Source organism: Anthonomus grandis, chromosome 7 (genome assembly GCF_022605725.1).
Source record: "Anthonomus grandis grandis chromosome 7, icAntGran1.3, whole genome shotgun sequence".
Classification (NCBI taxonomy): domain Eukaryota; kingdom Metazoa; phylum Arthropoda; class Insecta; order Coleoptera; family Curculionidae; genus Anthonomus; species Anthonomus grandis.
Window position 1 is genome coordinate 17,592,497 of NC_065552.1, and position 16,745 is coordinate 17,609,241.

Here is a 16,745-nt window from a genome sequence, read left to right on the forward strand (position 1 = left end):
AGTTTGAACACTTGTTATAAGTACGTAATATATAGAGTTGCAGTTTTAGTTAAAATATCAATAAAAAAATAAAATCTGGTTTTTACTTTTTGTTTGTTAGTTCATATTCTAAGTTTAAAATAAATAAATAAATAAATAAATAAATACTTTTATTTTTTTTAATTTTTTTACAGTATTATTTTGTTTTTATAACTGTATTTGTCCATTAATATAATTAATATTTAATAAAACAGGAGCTATTGTTTAATTTACTTTTGATTTTTAAAAGCGCTTACTGAAGTATCACAAATAAAAAATACCGAACCTATAACGTCCTTTTTTAATCTTTGAGTGTCTTAAATAACTGCACTTATTTTTAATAAGGACGTTGATATCGCAGGCCTTTAAATTCTCATTATATTTGATAAAACATCTAATCATATGGAATTTTTTGAAAAATTGATACGTTTTTGGATTCTAATATCAAAATATAAATACCAAGGAAAACATAGATTATAAAAACAAGTTTGTTTATGTAAATATTAAGCTTCACTTATAGCAGTTTAAAACACGCCTACTCTTCCGTTTACGCGATTAAAATGGCGGGTCATTACCTACGTGTTTTTAATATTTAAGAAATTTATTTATACATCGTAAACTATTAAATTTAGATTATTAGTGTTATATATGTTTGAAAAGGGAATTTTAAGGGCTACAAGAAAATGCAAAAAAATAATATGCATTCCATTTAAAAAAAAAAAAATTAATAATGAAGCACCCTGTATAAGTTTAAATATCATGAGCATGTTAAGCGCTTAAAAGTGCTATAAGAAAGTCTTTACAGAAATCATTTATCTTTAAAAACACAACAGCCATAGCCGAAAAACGAAAATGACCAAATTTCAGAAACGCCCTCTAGCGGCCAAACTGTTTGCCATAGCAAAATTTCATTTGCTTCAATAAACTTCTTTTAAAATTTGAGCCCGGAGAATGGAGGTCAAAATTTTTTTATCTCTAACAGGGATATGACTTCCCATAAGAAAACGTCTAAATTGGCCCACCCTGTACTCTCATAATATTTGTAAGTTTATTAAATTTAGGTAAATTATTTTAATTTACTGGCAATTAAATTATGCTTAGATTTAAACTATACCAAGCTTTTATTTAGATTAAATAAAAGATTAATAAAATTATTTAGATTAATTAAAATAAATTTCTAAATTGTAAAATGTACTTTATGCAAAATGTGATGACTTTATTAATAGTAATATAATAAAGTCATTACATTAAAGTACCTTCTAAAAATATACTCCTATCAGTGCCATCGGCATTGGCCCATTCGATTTTGGGATGGCTTCTGTCCCAATCCGACCAAAATATTTTACCTCTCTGTGGATGAACTGTTATTCCTAAAAAAAATAGACTATATATATTTTTTTAATTATATATATTTATGAGGTACCTCTTGGATTAACTAATCCGGTTCTAAAGAGAACTCTTCTTCTTTTAGAATCTAAATTTGCTACTTCTATGGTTTTTTTAGTTGAGTCAGTCCAGTAAATATTTCGGGATACCCAATCAATTGAAAGACCTTCAGGAGATCCAATTTCAGCTAAAAATATTTTAAGTTTATATATTTGTTTTCAATAGGTATACATAATGTTCCGTAATTAATTGAACATAAGTGAACGAAGCTCAAAACCTTAAAACCTCACATCAAAATAAAGCGTTTAAGCTTAATATGACTTAACAAAATGTTATTGGTGTTCGTTCAGACAGACTGCTAAAACTAATTTTTTTGACAGACATTTATTGAAATATCTCGGAATCTATTGACCGTTTCGCCTAATCTATCGTAATGGTTCATCGAATATAAATTGGATGTACATTAAAATAACCCTGCTCTTAGTTGTGGAGTTATCTTTATCCTAAGCAAACCCTACTCAAATATTAGTAAGAAGGTCAAAAAATTATGATGATATTTATTAAAGATAACCAACAGTTTACAAAAGAAATAAGTGATAATATACTGAAAATATTAAAGTACTGAATATACTGAAGCTAGACATTACAAGAAATTATAATAATTCTACTTATCTAAATTATCCTGGTTTAACTTAGTTTTATTCTGCAAAAAATTAATGTTAGTAAGGTGAAAAATAGTTCCAGCAATTCATATAATTGTTCCTTAAGTTTCAATTCATTGTAATCAAGTGGTTTAAGATTATTCATTTACTTACAAAAAAAAAATTTATTGTACACTCTCCTTCATCGCTAGTTTCCTCATACAAAAATATGAGTTTAGGAATTTTACTTGACTTAATTAATTCTAATTTTACTTACATATCTACAAAGGCTAATTTAGGAATTAGCAGATTATTTTTTGTAACTAAGTGACGCGTAATAAGGTCCAATCTTGTCATTATGAGGTTTATTACATTTTACTAGAAGGATAGAAGAAAAAAAGGAGGATGTTAAGACGCTTATATTAAAACATATTTGCGCTCAGAAGTGTTAAACTTTAGCTTTCCCATCTTGAAAGCGCTAGAATAAAATATATTCTTAAAAATAAAAATACCATCTAGTAATTATATAATTGTTGGTACTTTTTATCATCCCGTAAACACTAACATAGACACTGTATATGGGTATTATTTGAAATGAAGCCTTCTTAACACCAGATGTATTCATATTCTCAGGAGATCTTAATATCATAGATGTATTACCTACCGAAATAGGTAAGGCAAACAGCCTATCAGATCCAGTCGTTATAAATAGTATAACGAGTATATTTTACTCTCTTTTGCGGTTTCTTTGCTTATCAGATTTCAGATCATAATCTTGCTCTTAACTCTTCTGAACCTATACATAAAATGTGTTGCTTTAAATGTGTTGATAATACTTTAAAAATGATTTACGCAAAATTTCATAAGAATATCTATTCTTCGAAAGAAAAGGAAAGCATTTGTGTTACATTAAAGTACACAAGATATTTTATATTTTTATGTTTATTGGTATAGGCTTTGCAATATATTAGAATTATATATATAAACTTTTATATTAGAATGATTCATATAATTCATGTAAAAGTAACTGTTACTATCTAAATAATTAAAAACCTGACCAATCAATGAAGCAGTTGTGACATTCAATCACTCAACCGAAGAATTAAGTTAAATACTAAAAGTACCCTTATACCAAGTACAGTCCAGTAAGTTAAAGTCACCAACAATAGCAAATCAACAATTCGGGTAACCTTCAAACCTCGATAACATCAAAATAATAATAATAATAATTGACAGTTTATATTTCCTCATAATATATTACACATGCTCACTCATATCTATGAATCTATTCTATAGATAAGTTTACAATATAAATATAAATATAAAGAAAAAAAATACAATTTCGTGTTTGTGACCCAATATCTTCAATATTGCGGAGGGTTGTTGGGTGGGGTCAGAAATAAAACAGAAACCTGTTTACCTAAATGTCGACGTTTCGACTTATATTAAGTCATCCTCAGGACACTGAAATGGATTCAAGTAATTACAGAGATAAAACAAAGTAATTTCAAGTACATAAAAAACACTATTAAAATAAATGTTCTTTAAGTTACAAAAATTAAAACAACAAAAAAGAAAAACCACAACACAGTTAAAATTACATTCAGGTACAATCCCTTAAAAAAAATTAAATTAATTAAAAAAACAGAACTGATCTGATTATGTCAGAATTTCAGAAATATTGTATGGGGAAAATAAAATTTAGGTTACCATTTTTTAAAAGATTCGTTGACGACATTGCCACGTGTATTCCAAAAACTGAAATAGAAAACATAAAAAGTACATTTAACAGTTTCCACCCTAAATTACAGTTCACTATAGAGTGTGAAACAAATAACAAACTTCCATTTCTAGACATTCTATTAATCAGAACAGAAGATAATACAATCACTGATTGGTATCACATACCCACTTTCTCTGAGAGATTTCTCAACTACCAATCAAATCACTCATTTAAACAAAAATTAAACATAATTAGCAACCTAAAATCCCGCGCAATAGCCTTATCTCACTCCAGTTTTCATAAAAAAAATGTTAACAAAATTAAAGATATTTTACTAAAAAACAATTTTCCTCATAAACTATTAAACAAAATCCTAAACAACAACCCTACACCTATTAAAAGTCAAAGAAAACCAAAACCATAAATTTGCAAAAATTCCTTATGTCAAAGGTTTGTCTGAAAGGCTATCAGGAGTTGTTTCTGATGATGAAGTCAGAATAGCGTTCAAAAATGAAAATACCATCAACAAATACTTCTCAAAACTCAAAGATAAAACACCAAATGAGTTACAAAGTGGCGTGGTTTATAAAATACGCTGTTCTGATTGTCAAGGTCTGTATGTGGGTCAAACGGGAGGTACTTAAAAACCAGAATTAGCGAACGCGAAAGAAGCGTAAAACCAACGAACTACGCAGCATCTGGGAAGACTGCTCTAGCAGAACACTCCTTCAATCAACAACACCAATTTGATTTTAACAGCACTCGCATCATTGGCAGAGAATCAAATTATAAAAAAAGAATTTTACTAGAAATGGTTAATATAAAAAAGTATAAAGAAAGCATTAATAAAAAACAAGACACCGATAACGAACTACGCAGCATCTGGGAAGACTGCTCTAGCAGAACACTCCTTCAATCAACAACACCAATTTGATTTTAACAGCACTCGTATCATTGGCAGAGAATCAAATTATAAAAAAAGAATTTTACTAGAAATGGTTAATATAAAAAAGTATAAAGAAAGCATTAATAAAAAACAAGACACCGATGATCTAAATACAAGTTACTATAATTTAATTAATTTACTACCAAAAAGATAAAACTAAAACATAAAATTTATTTTTGTCAAAGAGTGTATGTCCCAAATTTAGATCACACAGTGTATTAACAAATTAAGTTTCTGGTTTTGAACGTATAGATACATACATCTTCCTTATCTACTAATCCTTAACTTATCAACATAACATTGAATCATAAAAATTAAATAAATAAACGCTCGGAAGAATAAAAACATTTGTTTCTTGGCTTATTGTTGATTCTAGTTTGCCCACAATAACACCTATAAATTAAACCCATGTTAAAAATAATTCTACACTCCTATTATAAATGTGTTTTAATTATAACTTAAGAAACCTAGACTTAGGTAAGAGGTGTAATGTATATATAAAAAAAAATAATAATTTTAAACTGTTTTTTTTTTATAAAAAAATTTTTTTTAACGGATTGTACCTGAATGTAATTTTAACTGTGTCGTGGTTTTTGTATTTTGTTGTTTTAATTTTTGTAACTTAAAGAACATTTATTTTAATAGTGTTTTTTATGTACTTGAAATTACTTTGTAATTACTTGAATCCATTTCAGTGTCCTGAGGATGACTTAATATAAGTCGAAACGTCGACATTTAGGTAAACAGGTTTCTGTTTTATTTCTGACCCCACCCAACAACCCTCCGCAATATTAAAAATAAAAAAAATACAATAGTGTGTATTAATTCAGTATGTAACAGTAAAGAAGAAATAAAGGTCATGTTTCAGCTACCCTCAGAAGAAGGAGCTGCTAGGACCTTGGATATTTCACTTAAAATTTAGAAAATAAAATTGCAAACCGCATTATAAACTGTACGAATAGCATACATACCTTACATCTATAACTAACCGAAGAGAAAAAAAATCTAAATTATCCTAGTTTAGTAAGTAGTAAATAGGAGGCAGAAGTAGTATAAAAATGTATATTTCCAAACGTGCGCCAGATACAAACACGGAATGCTGCTACAATAGAGAGCGGAACTAGGGATACAGATTCACCAAGGATCTCAGTATTAACAGGAAATAACATAAATGAAAATACATGTTTTTTAATGCACTAAATATAATTTATGATATAGATTAAGAAAAATCCCAAATTTTGTATCTATTAATTTTGGACACAATATTGTAAGAAAATGACTTCTTAAACATTTCTTTCTTATGTAAAGGTCTAGACAAAAGGTCATGTCTGCGAATATTTATATTGTGAACATCAGTACGTAATCTGAGCTTATTATAGAGATATGGTGGCGCTTTAAATTTCATTATTTTGTAAAAAAAAACATTTGGAGTCCTACAACTCTCGGTGATTTAACATATTAAGCCATTTAAGGTCAACTAATTTATGTGATACTCTTTCCCTATGTCTAATTCCACAAATAAACTTTATGCACGAGTTCTGTAATTTTTGAATTCTTGCAGAGTTAGCGCAGTCTAAAAATGGTCCATAAACTATATCTGCATAATTAAAATAGGATAGAATTAATGAGCCGCATAAATTTTTTTTGTTTCCTTTGACAAATAACATCTGTGCTTGTAAAGTTTTTTTTAGCATTAAATATCCTTTCTTAAGACAACTTGTAATGTGATCTATGAACTTAAGCTTGACGTCTATCATTAGGCCAAGATTTTTAGTTGGGGCTCCACTAAGAATTAATTGGACATGATCCAAAACCGACCTACTAGAGCAGGTCAGGATTCAAATAAAAATTAGCTCTTTCAACATTACTAGCATTAAATGACGTTATAATTGTGTGTCGACCGCGTAGAGGTGGTATTTACAGAATTACAATATATCCATTAAAGCCGACGTAAAAATGGTATACAACAAAGGACCCAAAATGCTACCTTGAGGAACGCCAGACCTTACTATTACCACTTATCTTCTCCAGTTAAAACTCGTTGTATTCTATCACTTAAGAAAGATAAAATTAATTTATTAGCTGTAATATTAAAACCAAAATAATGTAAAATATTAATCAAAAGTTCATGATTTAGCATATCAAATGCCTTAGAGTAATCAAGTAGTATTAAAATCATCGCATCACCCTTGTCCAAATTGGCGTCACACCGGTGACGTCAGTTTTTCCATTAGGTTCCATGGCAGTGGTGGTATAATTTCTTATCTGCTTATAATAGTTCCAATGTTCCAAATTTCTTATTTATCGAAAGCGCATTAAAACCCGATTTCTGTATTGCTTCATTATTTTTATATTGTCAGTAATCCAAGAACATTAAGGTCTATTGTTACAAGTTTTAACAGTAAGAGGTGCGTGACAATATTGTTTTCATTATTTATTTTATTTAATTGTAAATTACAGTATGTTAAAAAATTATCCGATATATGCATATTCATAACACCAGAGTCAATTAAATTATCCGAATTATAGCATATCAGATCGAGGAGAGTTAACGAACCATTAGAGACTCTCAGAATGAAGAATGAATGAATGAATGACTCTCAGTTGGTTCAGAAATATACTGTTTTCAATCAAAAGTATCAAGAATCCCATTTAGGTCATCTATTCGACGACTCCAACTTAAGCATGTCTACGTTAAAGTCCCCAAAACATAAAATTTTATCACATAATGTGTTAAGATTTAATTAAAGTATCTTCAAACATTGACAAAAATTCACTATAATTTCTCCTTGGCGGCCTATAAATAACTCTAACTATAATTGTTTCATTCTCAATCTTTACTTTAACCTATAAATGCTCGATTGCATTAACACACTCGCGGTACATAATTGAGTAATTTAATGTATTGTGGATATATAAACCAACATTACCACCTCTAGTGGGTCGATCTTGCCTTACAAAGTTGTAGTTTTCAATATAAGTAGCCTGATCGTCAATGCCCTGAAACAACCAGCTCTCAAAAATGAAATCAAACGCCTAAAAAACCATAAATCATCTGGAGCTGATGGGATATCTTCGAGGTTGTTACTCTTTTTGCCTGATTCAGCCTTAAATGCTTTAGTTTCTGCCATAAACAATTCTTTACATATTGGCATTTTTCCTTCATGTTTAAAAGAGGCAGTGGTTATTCCTCTTCATAAGGGTGGAGATTTGGATCAGCCTTGAAATTTCCGTCCCATTTCTATTTTGTCTACCCTCTCTAAGATAGTTGAAAAACTTGCAAAAAGCAGAATTTTATCCTTTTTACATCATAATGGCATTTTGTCTGCAAATCAGTTTGGATTTCAAGCCGGTAAAGGGACTCATGATGCTGTTTTTAGCTTTTTGGAGAGCGTCTATGTGTCCTTGAATTCTGGAGAGTCATCGGCGGCAGTTTTTTGTGATCTATCCAAAGCATTTGACTGTGTGGATCATGGAATACTGTTATCTAAGCTCGATAAATATGATTTTAGGGGCGTAGCGTTGCGATGGCTTGAGTCCCATCTATTAAATCGTACTCAGAAGGTTACAGTTTCTGGGCGTTTGTCTGCTTCTCGATCCCTAAAATGCGGCGTTCCCCAGGGTTCAGTGTTGGGACCACTGTTATTTTTACCGTATGTGGATGACTTGAGTTCATTGAAACTGCAGGGTAAGGTGGTTCAGTTTGCTGATGATACCACCATACTATGGAGCCATAAAAATTCTGATTATATTAAGACTTGTATCCTTGAAGACCTTCAGATTTTATCAGGGTGGTGTGCTTCCAACAGGCTCGTGTTTAATGTAAGAAAGACGTCTATTATGGGGTTTAAGTGCGATGTTTAGGGGCTAATGTTTGACGAAAATTCCCTCTTGCAGAATAAAGAGTGCTGCAAGTTCCTAGGAATTACCATTAATGGTCGCCTTCGGTTTGAAGACCATATTTTACATTTAGCTGGTAAATTATCTTCTGGATGTTTTGCAATAAGAATGGCAAAACAAGAGCTGTTGAGCTCCTGCTTGTTGGCAAAACAAGCCGCAAGAGGAGGGGTGGTTGGGTTGGGATATATAATATTAAAACAAAGGTAAAGCCTTCTAGAATAAAAGAAGAATCAAGAGCCGAAATAATCTCTAGCCGAATTTATATTTTTCACAATTGTAGTTAAATTTAATTAAATACAAAAATAAGTTTGTTGTAACAGAAAAAAAGAAGAAAAACTTTGTTATTTGCTAACATTACAAAATGAGAAAAAATTCCTAAGGGTTTGGTAATAGAGCAACAAATGACGAATAAATCAATAGGTGCATATTGTTAAATAACAAACGAAGGCAGAATAATAAAATTTATTTACTTAATAAGACGTTGTTTGTGGTTCATTTATATCAACTTCCTTAACTAACTGTTATCAGCTAAGCATAATAACACAATGTTACTGTTAACAATAAAAATAAAAATAGCCAAAACTCAGGTAATAACTACTTTTGCGAATGAACCCAATACAAAAAAAAACTTAAAAAGAAAAAAGGTATAATATATGAATAAAGCATAAGTCACCTACTTGCATTGTTCACTTATTGTAATTAAGTCTCTTTCGTCATCAGCCGTATGTACTTTCACCACCAGCCTTCACATACAAAAACCCCAAAATGACACCATGCACTTTTGTCCCCAAACTTAGAAATTGCCACACTTAACAATATCAGTCTTGTCTTAGTTAAATCCTCATTCACCATAACTCCCGAGTTTCTTAAACATTTTTGCTGTTTTAAGATTTGCAGCCGTTTGTTGATATCGTGGAATAAGACTAGTACTGCCGGCGGCTGATCCTCTCGCAACCGATTTTTGGCAAAAACTCGGTAGGAATTTTTTAAAAAGTTAAAACTCGTTGTATTCTATCACTTAAGAAAGATAAAATTAATTTATTAGCTGTAATATTAAAACCAAAATAATGTAAAATATTAATCAAAAGTTCATGATTTAGCATATCAAATGCCTTAGAGTAATCAAGTAGTATTAAAATCATCGCATCACCCTTGTCCAAATTGGCGTCACACCGGTGACGTCAGTTTTTCCATTAGGTTCCATGGCAGTGGTGGTATAATTTCTTATCTGCTTATAATAGTTCCAATGTTCCAAATTTCTTATTTATCGAAAGCGCATTAAAACCCGATTTCTGTATTGCTTCATTATTTTTATATTGTCAGTAATCCAAGAACATTAAGGTCTATTGTTACAAGTTTTAACAGTAAGAGGTGCGTGACAATATTGTTTTCATTATTTATTTTATTTAATTGTAAATTACAGTATGTTAAAAAATTATCCGATATATGCATATTCATAACACCAGAGTCAATTAAATTATCCGAATTATAGCATATCAGATCGAGGAGAGTTAACGAACCATTAGAGACTCTCAGAATGAAGAATGAATGAATGAATGACTCTCAGTTGGTTCAGAAATATACTGTTTTCAATCAAAAGTATCAAGAATCCCATTTAGGTCATCTATTCGACGACTCCAACTTAAGCATGTCTACGTTAAAGTCCCCAAAACATAAAATTTTATCACATAATGTGTTAAGATTTAATTAAAGTATCTTCAAACATTGACAAAAATTCACTATAATTTCTCCTTGGCGGCCTATAAATAACTCTAACTATAATTGTTTCATTCTCAATCTTTACTTTAACCTATAAATGCTCGATTGCATTAACACACTCGCGGTACATAATTGAGTAATTTAATGTATTGTGGATATATAAACCAACATTACCACCTCTAGTGGGTCGATCTTGCCTTACAAAGTTGTAGTTTTCAATATAAGTAGCCTGATCGTCAATGCCCTGAAACAACCAGCTCTCAAAAATGAAATCAAACGCCTAAAAAACCATAAATCATCTGGAGCTGATGGGATATCTTCGAGGTTGTTACTCTTTTTGCCTGATTCAGCCTTAAATGCTTTAGTTTCTGCCATAAACAATTCTTTACATATTGGCATTTTTCCTTCATGTTTAAAAGAGGCAGTGGTTATTCCTCTTCATAAGGGTGGAGATTTGGATCAGCCTTGAAATTTCCGTCCCATTTCTATTTTGTCTACCCTCTCTAAGATAGTTGAAAAACTTGCAAAAAGCAGAATTTTATCCTTTTTACATCATAATGGCATTTTGTCTGCAAATCAGTTTGGATTTCAAGCCGGTAAAGGGACTCATGATGCTGTTTTTAGCTTTTTGGAGAGCGTCTATGTGTCCTTGAATTCTGGAGAGTCATCGGCGGCAGTTTTTTGTGATCTATCCAAAGCATTTGACTGTGTGGATCATGGAATACTGTTATCTAAGCTCGATAAATATGATTTTAGGGGCGTAGCGTTGCGATGGCTTGAGTCCCATCTATTAAATCGTACTCAGAAGGTTACAGTTTCTGGGCGTTTGTCTGCTTCTCGATCCCTAAAATGCGGCGTTCCCCAGGGTTCAGTGTTGGGACCACTGTTATTTTTACCGTATGTGGATGACTTGAGTTCATTGAAACTGCAGGGTAAGGTGGTTCAGTTTGCTGATGATACCACCATACTATGGAGCCATAAAAATTCTGATTATATTAAGACTTGTATCCTTGAAGACCTTCAGATTTTATCAGGGTGGTGTGCTTCCAACAGGCTCGTGTTTAATGTAAGAAAGACGTCTATTATGGGGTTTAAGTGCGATGTTTAGGGGCTAATGTTTGACGAAAATTCCCTCTTGCAGAATAAAGAGTGCTGCAAGTTCCTAGGAATTACCATTAATGGTCGCCTTCGGTTTGAAGACCATATTTTACATTTAGCTGGTAAATTATCTTCTGGATGTTTTGCAATAAGAATGGCAAAACAAGAGCTGTTGAGCTCCTGCTTGTTGGCAAAACAAGCCGCAAGAGGAGGGGTGGTTGGGTTGGGATATATAATATTAAAACAAAGGTAAAGCCTTCTAGAATAAAAGAAGAATCAAGAGCCGAAATAATCTCTAGCCGAATTTATATTTTTCACAATTGTAGTTAAATTTAATTAAATACAAAAATAAGTTTGTTGTAACAGAAAAAAAGAAGAAAAACTTTGTTATTTGCTAACATTACAAAATGAGAAAAAATTCCTAAGGGTTTGGTAATAGAGCAACAAATGACGAATAAATCAATAGGTGCATATTGTTAAATAACAAACGAAGGCAGAATAATAAAATTTATTTACTTAATAAGACGTTGTTTGTGGTTCATTTATATCAACTTCCTTAACTAACTGTTATCAGCTAAGCATAATAACACAATGTTACTGTTAACAATAAAAATAAAAATAGCCAAAACTCAGGTAATAACTACTTTTGCGAATGAACCCAATACAAAAAAAAACTTAAAAAGAAAAAAGGTATAATATATGAATAAAGCATAAGTCACCTACTTGCATTGTTCACTTATTGTAATTAAGTCTCTTTCGTCATCAGCCGTATGTACTTTCACCACCAGCCTTCACATACAAAAACCCCAAAATGACACCATGCACTTTTGTCCCCAAACTTAGAAATTGCCACACTTAACAATATCAGTCTTGTCTTAGTTAAATCCTCATTCACCATAACTCCCGAGTTTCTTAAACATTTTTGCTGTTTTAAGATTTGCAGCCGTTTGTTGATATCGTGGAATAAGACTAGTACTGCCGGCGGCTGATCCTCTCGCAACCGATTTTTGGCAAAAACTCGGTAGGAATTTTTTATATCGGACGGAGCAATGTTTATATTAATTTTTTAGTAAAAAAATCTTGCGTAAGAAAAAGTTGTAAAAGAAACATGCGTGCTAATATTTTCACCTTCTGTGTACTAAAGTCAAAATATTCGGATGTTTTTATTGCAAGAAAACAGTTCCTGGTCATCGATCTCCTTGCGCAGGATCCTTTTTTCTTGTATTTTGGAGAATTTGTCATTAAGGACAGAAAAATGTTTCTTAATTTCTATAATTTTGTCACTAATTATATCTCGAATAGTTTCAATGACCGTTCGAAAGATAGTCTTTCGAAAATAGTCGTTAAGCTTCTCGTTTAATATTTCTGCAATTAAAGACCTTAGTTGATCCAGTTCCGCCTTATTGAACACCATCTTGACAGATGTCAGTTTCAGCACGTTTATAAGTTTTAGTTTAAATTGCTTTTCCTATGTTAATATCGCACTATTGGGGAAAACTGTAATAGCACTCACTGCTGCTTAACATTAGACACTCACAAGTAGAACCCTTATATTTATTACTACAAACTGATAATTTTTTTTAAATCTCGACGTTTGGATTTTGTGGAGGCGCTGTCTTGGTTTTTCCTACTAATCTTTAGTGTAGTGTTGGCGTCTTAAAAAAGTGAGTTGACTTTGAAGTGTAAAGCTTTTGTTGACGAATTTTTGCTACAGCTTTCATATTTTACAATTCTCATTTTTATATATAGTTTAGTGCATGCTTGTATTAATAGTTTCTCTGCTTTAAACGATGATTGAAAAAGGGGAGGGCGCCCCCAAAATCCTCTGCTCATACCTACAGATAGACTAGCAATGTAAATAATTTCAGCATTTCTAACAAAAAACCGGTCTTTTATTCAAAACAGGATCTTGGACCATTTGTAGTTTATTTAGAATCTACTGAAAAACTAGGTTTCAATGTTGACAGATATAATAATATTAAGATTGCTAGGGACATATTTAACTTAAATCTTACTGTTTTAAAAAAGTATTAAAAACAAAAGTCTAAATAGGATTTCAGTTGAATTTATTAATTTTCAAGCAGCCAACGACTTTATGAAAAATAAAACTCTATTAGACAAAGGCTATAAAATATTCATACCCTTTAACTTTGTATCGTGTAAAGGGTTAGTAAGGCAAATTGACCTCGAAATAGGTGAGGATTAACTACTGAAATGTTGTAAAACCAATAGTAATGTGGAAATATTAGAGGCCAGAAGCCTCAATCGTAAAATTATTAAAAATTATAAAACTGAACATAATTTGCGAAACAAATTATGAACCCACAGGAACTGTACTTTTTACGTTTACGGGTATGTATTTACCTAAATCAATAACATTTTATCGACTAGAAAACCAATTTCCATTTATATTTCACCAGTTACTCAATGCTTTCGATGTCTGCGTTTTGGACATACCTGCAATAACTGCAAGGGTAAAGAAAGATACTTTAATTGTGCAAAAGAAAAAAATGAAAATAGTTAAGAAGAACATTCTACCTGCAATACACAATGTTTATATTGTAAAGACAATCATAAATCAACAGATAAAAAATGCCCAGAATATACTCGACAAAAAATATTAAAGAGCTAATGGCATATGAAACTATAACTTTCTATGATGCAACTGAAAGTATTAAAAAAAAACATACATTCCGAGGTATGAATTTATTTATCGTCCAAATGACTTTCTCAATATAAAAAATAACAATAAAAAAATAGAAGTAACAACCAAGATAATTTAATAACCCCCTCACAAAGACGATCTGAACATTACAAATCCGACCCAATTAAACGTTCTTTCCAACAAGTATTAACCATTAGAGAGTTATAGAATAATGCACAAAGGATATGACAAAAGGCCCATGAAGAAAACCTGATTTTTCCCAACTCAAGACCCCAAAAAGAGGATAAATCTCAAAAACAAATTATGACAGTTTATACACAAGCTACGACGAGTCACACTCAGATTCCAGTTATTAGATAATGATAATAAAAAAATCAACAAACACCTCATCACCTCAAGCCTAAAAATCAGTCAATGGAACTTGAGAAGTATTAAGTCTAATAGGGACAATTTACTGAATTAAATTTTTGAAGAGAATCTTGACATTCTGCTCTTGAATGAAACCTGGCTAAAATCAGAACATCATTCCAATTTAAAATCATATAACATAATAAGACAGGATAGACATGATTGCTATGGAGGTGTAGCAACTTGCATTAAGAGAAATATAATTTTTAAAACTATTGAAACCTATTCATCGGATAATATTCAATATACAATAGTGGAAAAAATAAGTAATATTCATTTGGCCAATATATATTGTAATTCACATATGAATTTAAATTCAGACATTTTGAAAAAACTCATAAATAATAATCCTAAAAATACCATCATGGGGGATTTAAATTCTCATCACCCCTTATGGGATAACTGTACTCCCAATAAAGGTGGAAACATAATAACTGATTTTGTATTCGAGAATGAACTAGTGATCATGAATGATGGTTCAACGACCCGTTTTCAATTAGCAGAAGATATATCAAGTGCTGTTGATTTAACAATGATCAGTGCAAATGTAGCGTTACAGGCCAATTGGTACTCCACTTAAAAACTGTATTAAGGTAAAAAAAATCATTGCTCTAACTAGAAAAAAATTAAAAATTAAAAAAAGAGAAAAATTTCAAGCATTCTGTGGAACCCTAAATAGAACCTCGGGAACTAAATAAGAAATTTCAATAATAACTCTAAAGCAAATAAATTCAATGTGAATATACCAAACAATCTCAAAAAATCTATTCTCAGAAATATGTCGGTTATAAATATCAACCCTAGTTTTCAATGAATGCCCCCAAATGAAAAGGAAACCCTTTCCTTCTTTACCCTAACCGAATTAGATTACGCACTGAAAAATTAAAAATCGTCTTTAACAGGCGTGGATAACCTTTTATATGAAATGTTTTCTCATTTAACTTTTAAAGCTAAACAAATTCTCCTTAATATATACAATAGAATTTTACAGGGAGAACCTCTCCCAGACTCATGGAAACAATTTCACATCATTTCCCTTCTTAAACCTAATAAAGACCCTAAGCGACCCGAAAATTATAGGCCAATTACTAGCATCATGTGGATCTAAAATCATGGAAATTATGATCAAGACTCGCTTAGATTGGATGTCAAAACATCTTGGAAATTAAAGCAGCCTATGATAATGTTAACATCTATAAACTATATAATAAACTGCGATTGTTAAATATCCCCACTTATCTGGCAAATACTATTTTTAAACTACTCAAAAATAGACTTTTATATTGTAGGGGCAATGACAATCGTTATCAACAATGTTGTTATCCCCTTTAAACACCGAGTAAAATATTTAGACATGTGGATACAGAACAATTTGAAATGGAAGGAACATATAGAAAACATAGCCAACAAAGCCAAAAAATCACTCAGTGTTTTAAGGGTATTATGTAGAGTATGCTCGGGTGCAGATCCAACCACTCTTTTAGTAACCTTTTTTGCCTTAGTTAGATTTCACTTAGATTTTGGATACACATTTATTAAACCCTGTAACGGGACCGTACTTAACATGTTAGATGTTGTATTCTTCGAGGGTTTGTGAATCTGTTTGGGATGCATGAAATCCATCCCCAGAGCGGCACTATTAGCAGAGGCATCCGTGATAGACTTGAAACAAGTGATAGACTGGAAGGAAACTTTTAGCTATGAAACTGATATCAAAGTTCGTAATCATTACAAATCACCCCATCACACAGCTTTTAAATAATACTAGAATGAAGGTAATACATAAACCGAAATTCTGGCAACGGGATAAAGCTCCCTATTTAATTCTGGCACTTCAGAAGTTTCCGCCATATATTAAATCAATCAGTAGAGGAGCAACCTTCCCGTGTTACAAATGCAACTTTAAAACACTGGCCGCACCCTTAAAATTAATTAACCTTAACATAGGAAAAGGCGACATTTCAACAAGCCAAAAATTCATTGAAAGATCAAACAAGTTTAAAGAGAAAGGATATACTTTTATATTTTCCGACGCCTCCTCTTAACAGGGTAATAGGGTAGGGTTCGGAATATCCATTCCCAGTTTAAATTATAAATTCTCATCAAGGTTCCCAGACTCAACATCTATAAAGCGGAAATCATTGCAATTTACGATGCGGTAAAAACTGCAATAGAAAAACAAATAAAGAAAGCTATAATTTTTTCGGATTCGTTGAAGGTAGTTACAAAACTTAAGAGTAA

General features: G+C 31.3%; 1 protein-coding gene and 1 long non-coding RNA gene across 2 annotated transcripts in view; one reads left to right on the forward strand and one right to left on the reverse strand.

Moving 5' to 3' along the window:
• LOC126738546 (uncharacterized) overlaps positions 1–16,745 on the forward strand; it is an 85,468-nt gene that overhangs the window by 17,091 nt on the left and 51,632 nt on the right. The window lies entirely within an intron of this gene.
• The window catches only part of LOC126738541 (nidogen), an 89,281-nt gene that overhangs the window by 4,616 nt on the left and 67,920 nt on the right, over positions 1–16,745 (reverse strand). Inside the window, exons 21-22 of the mRNA XM_050443913.1 lie at positions 1,442–1,591; positions 1,275–1,388 (exon numbers count right to left, since the gene is read on the reverse strand). Of these exons, the coding sequence (XP_050299870.1) occupies positions 1,275–1,388; positions 1,442–1,591 (264 nt within the window). The remainder of the gene's footprint in view (positions 1–1,274; positions 1,389–1,441; positions 1,592–16,745) is intronic.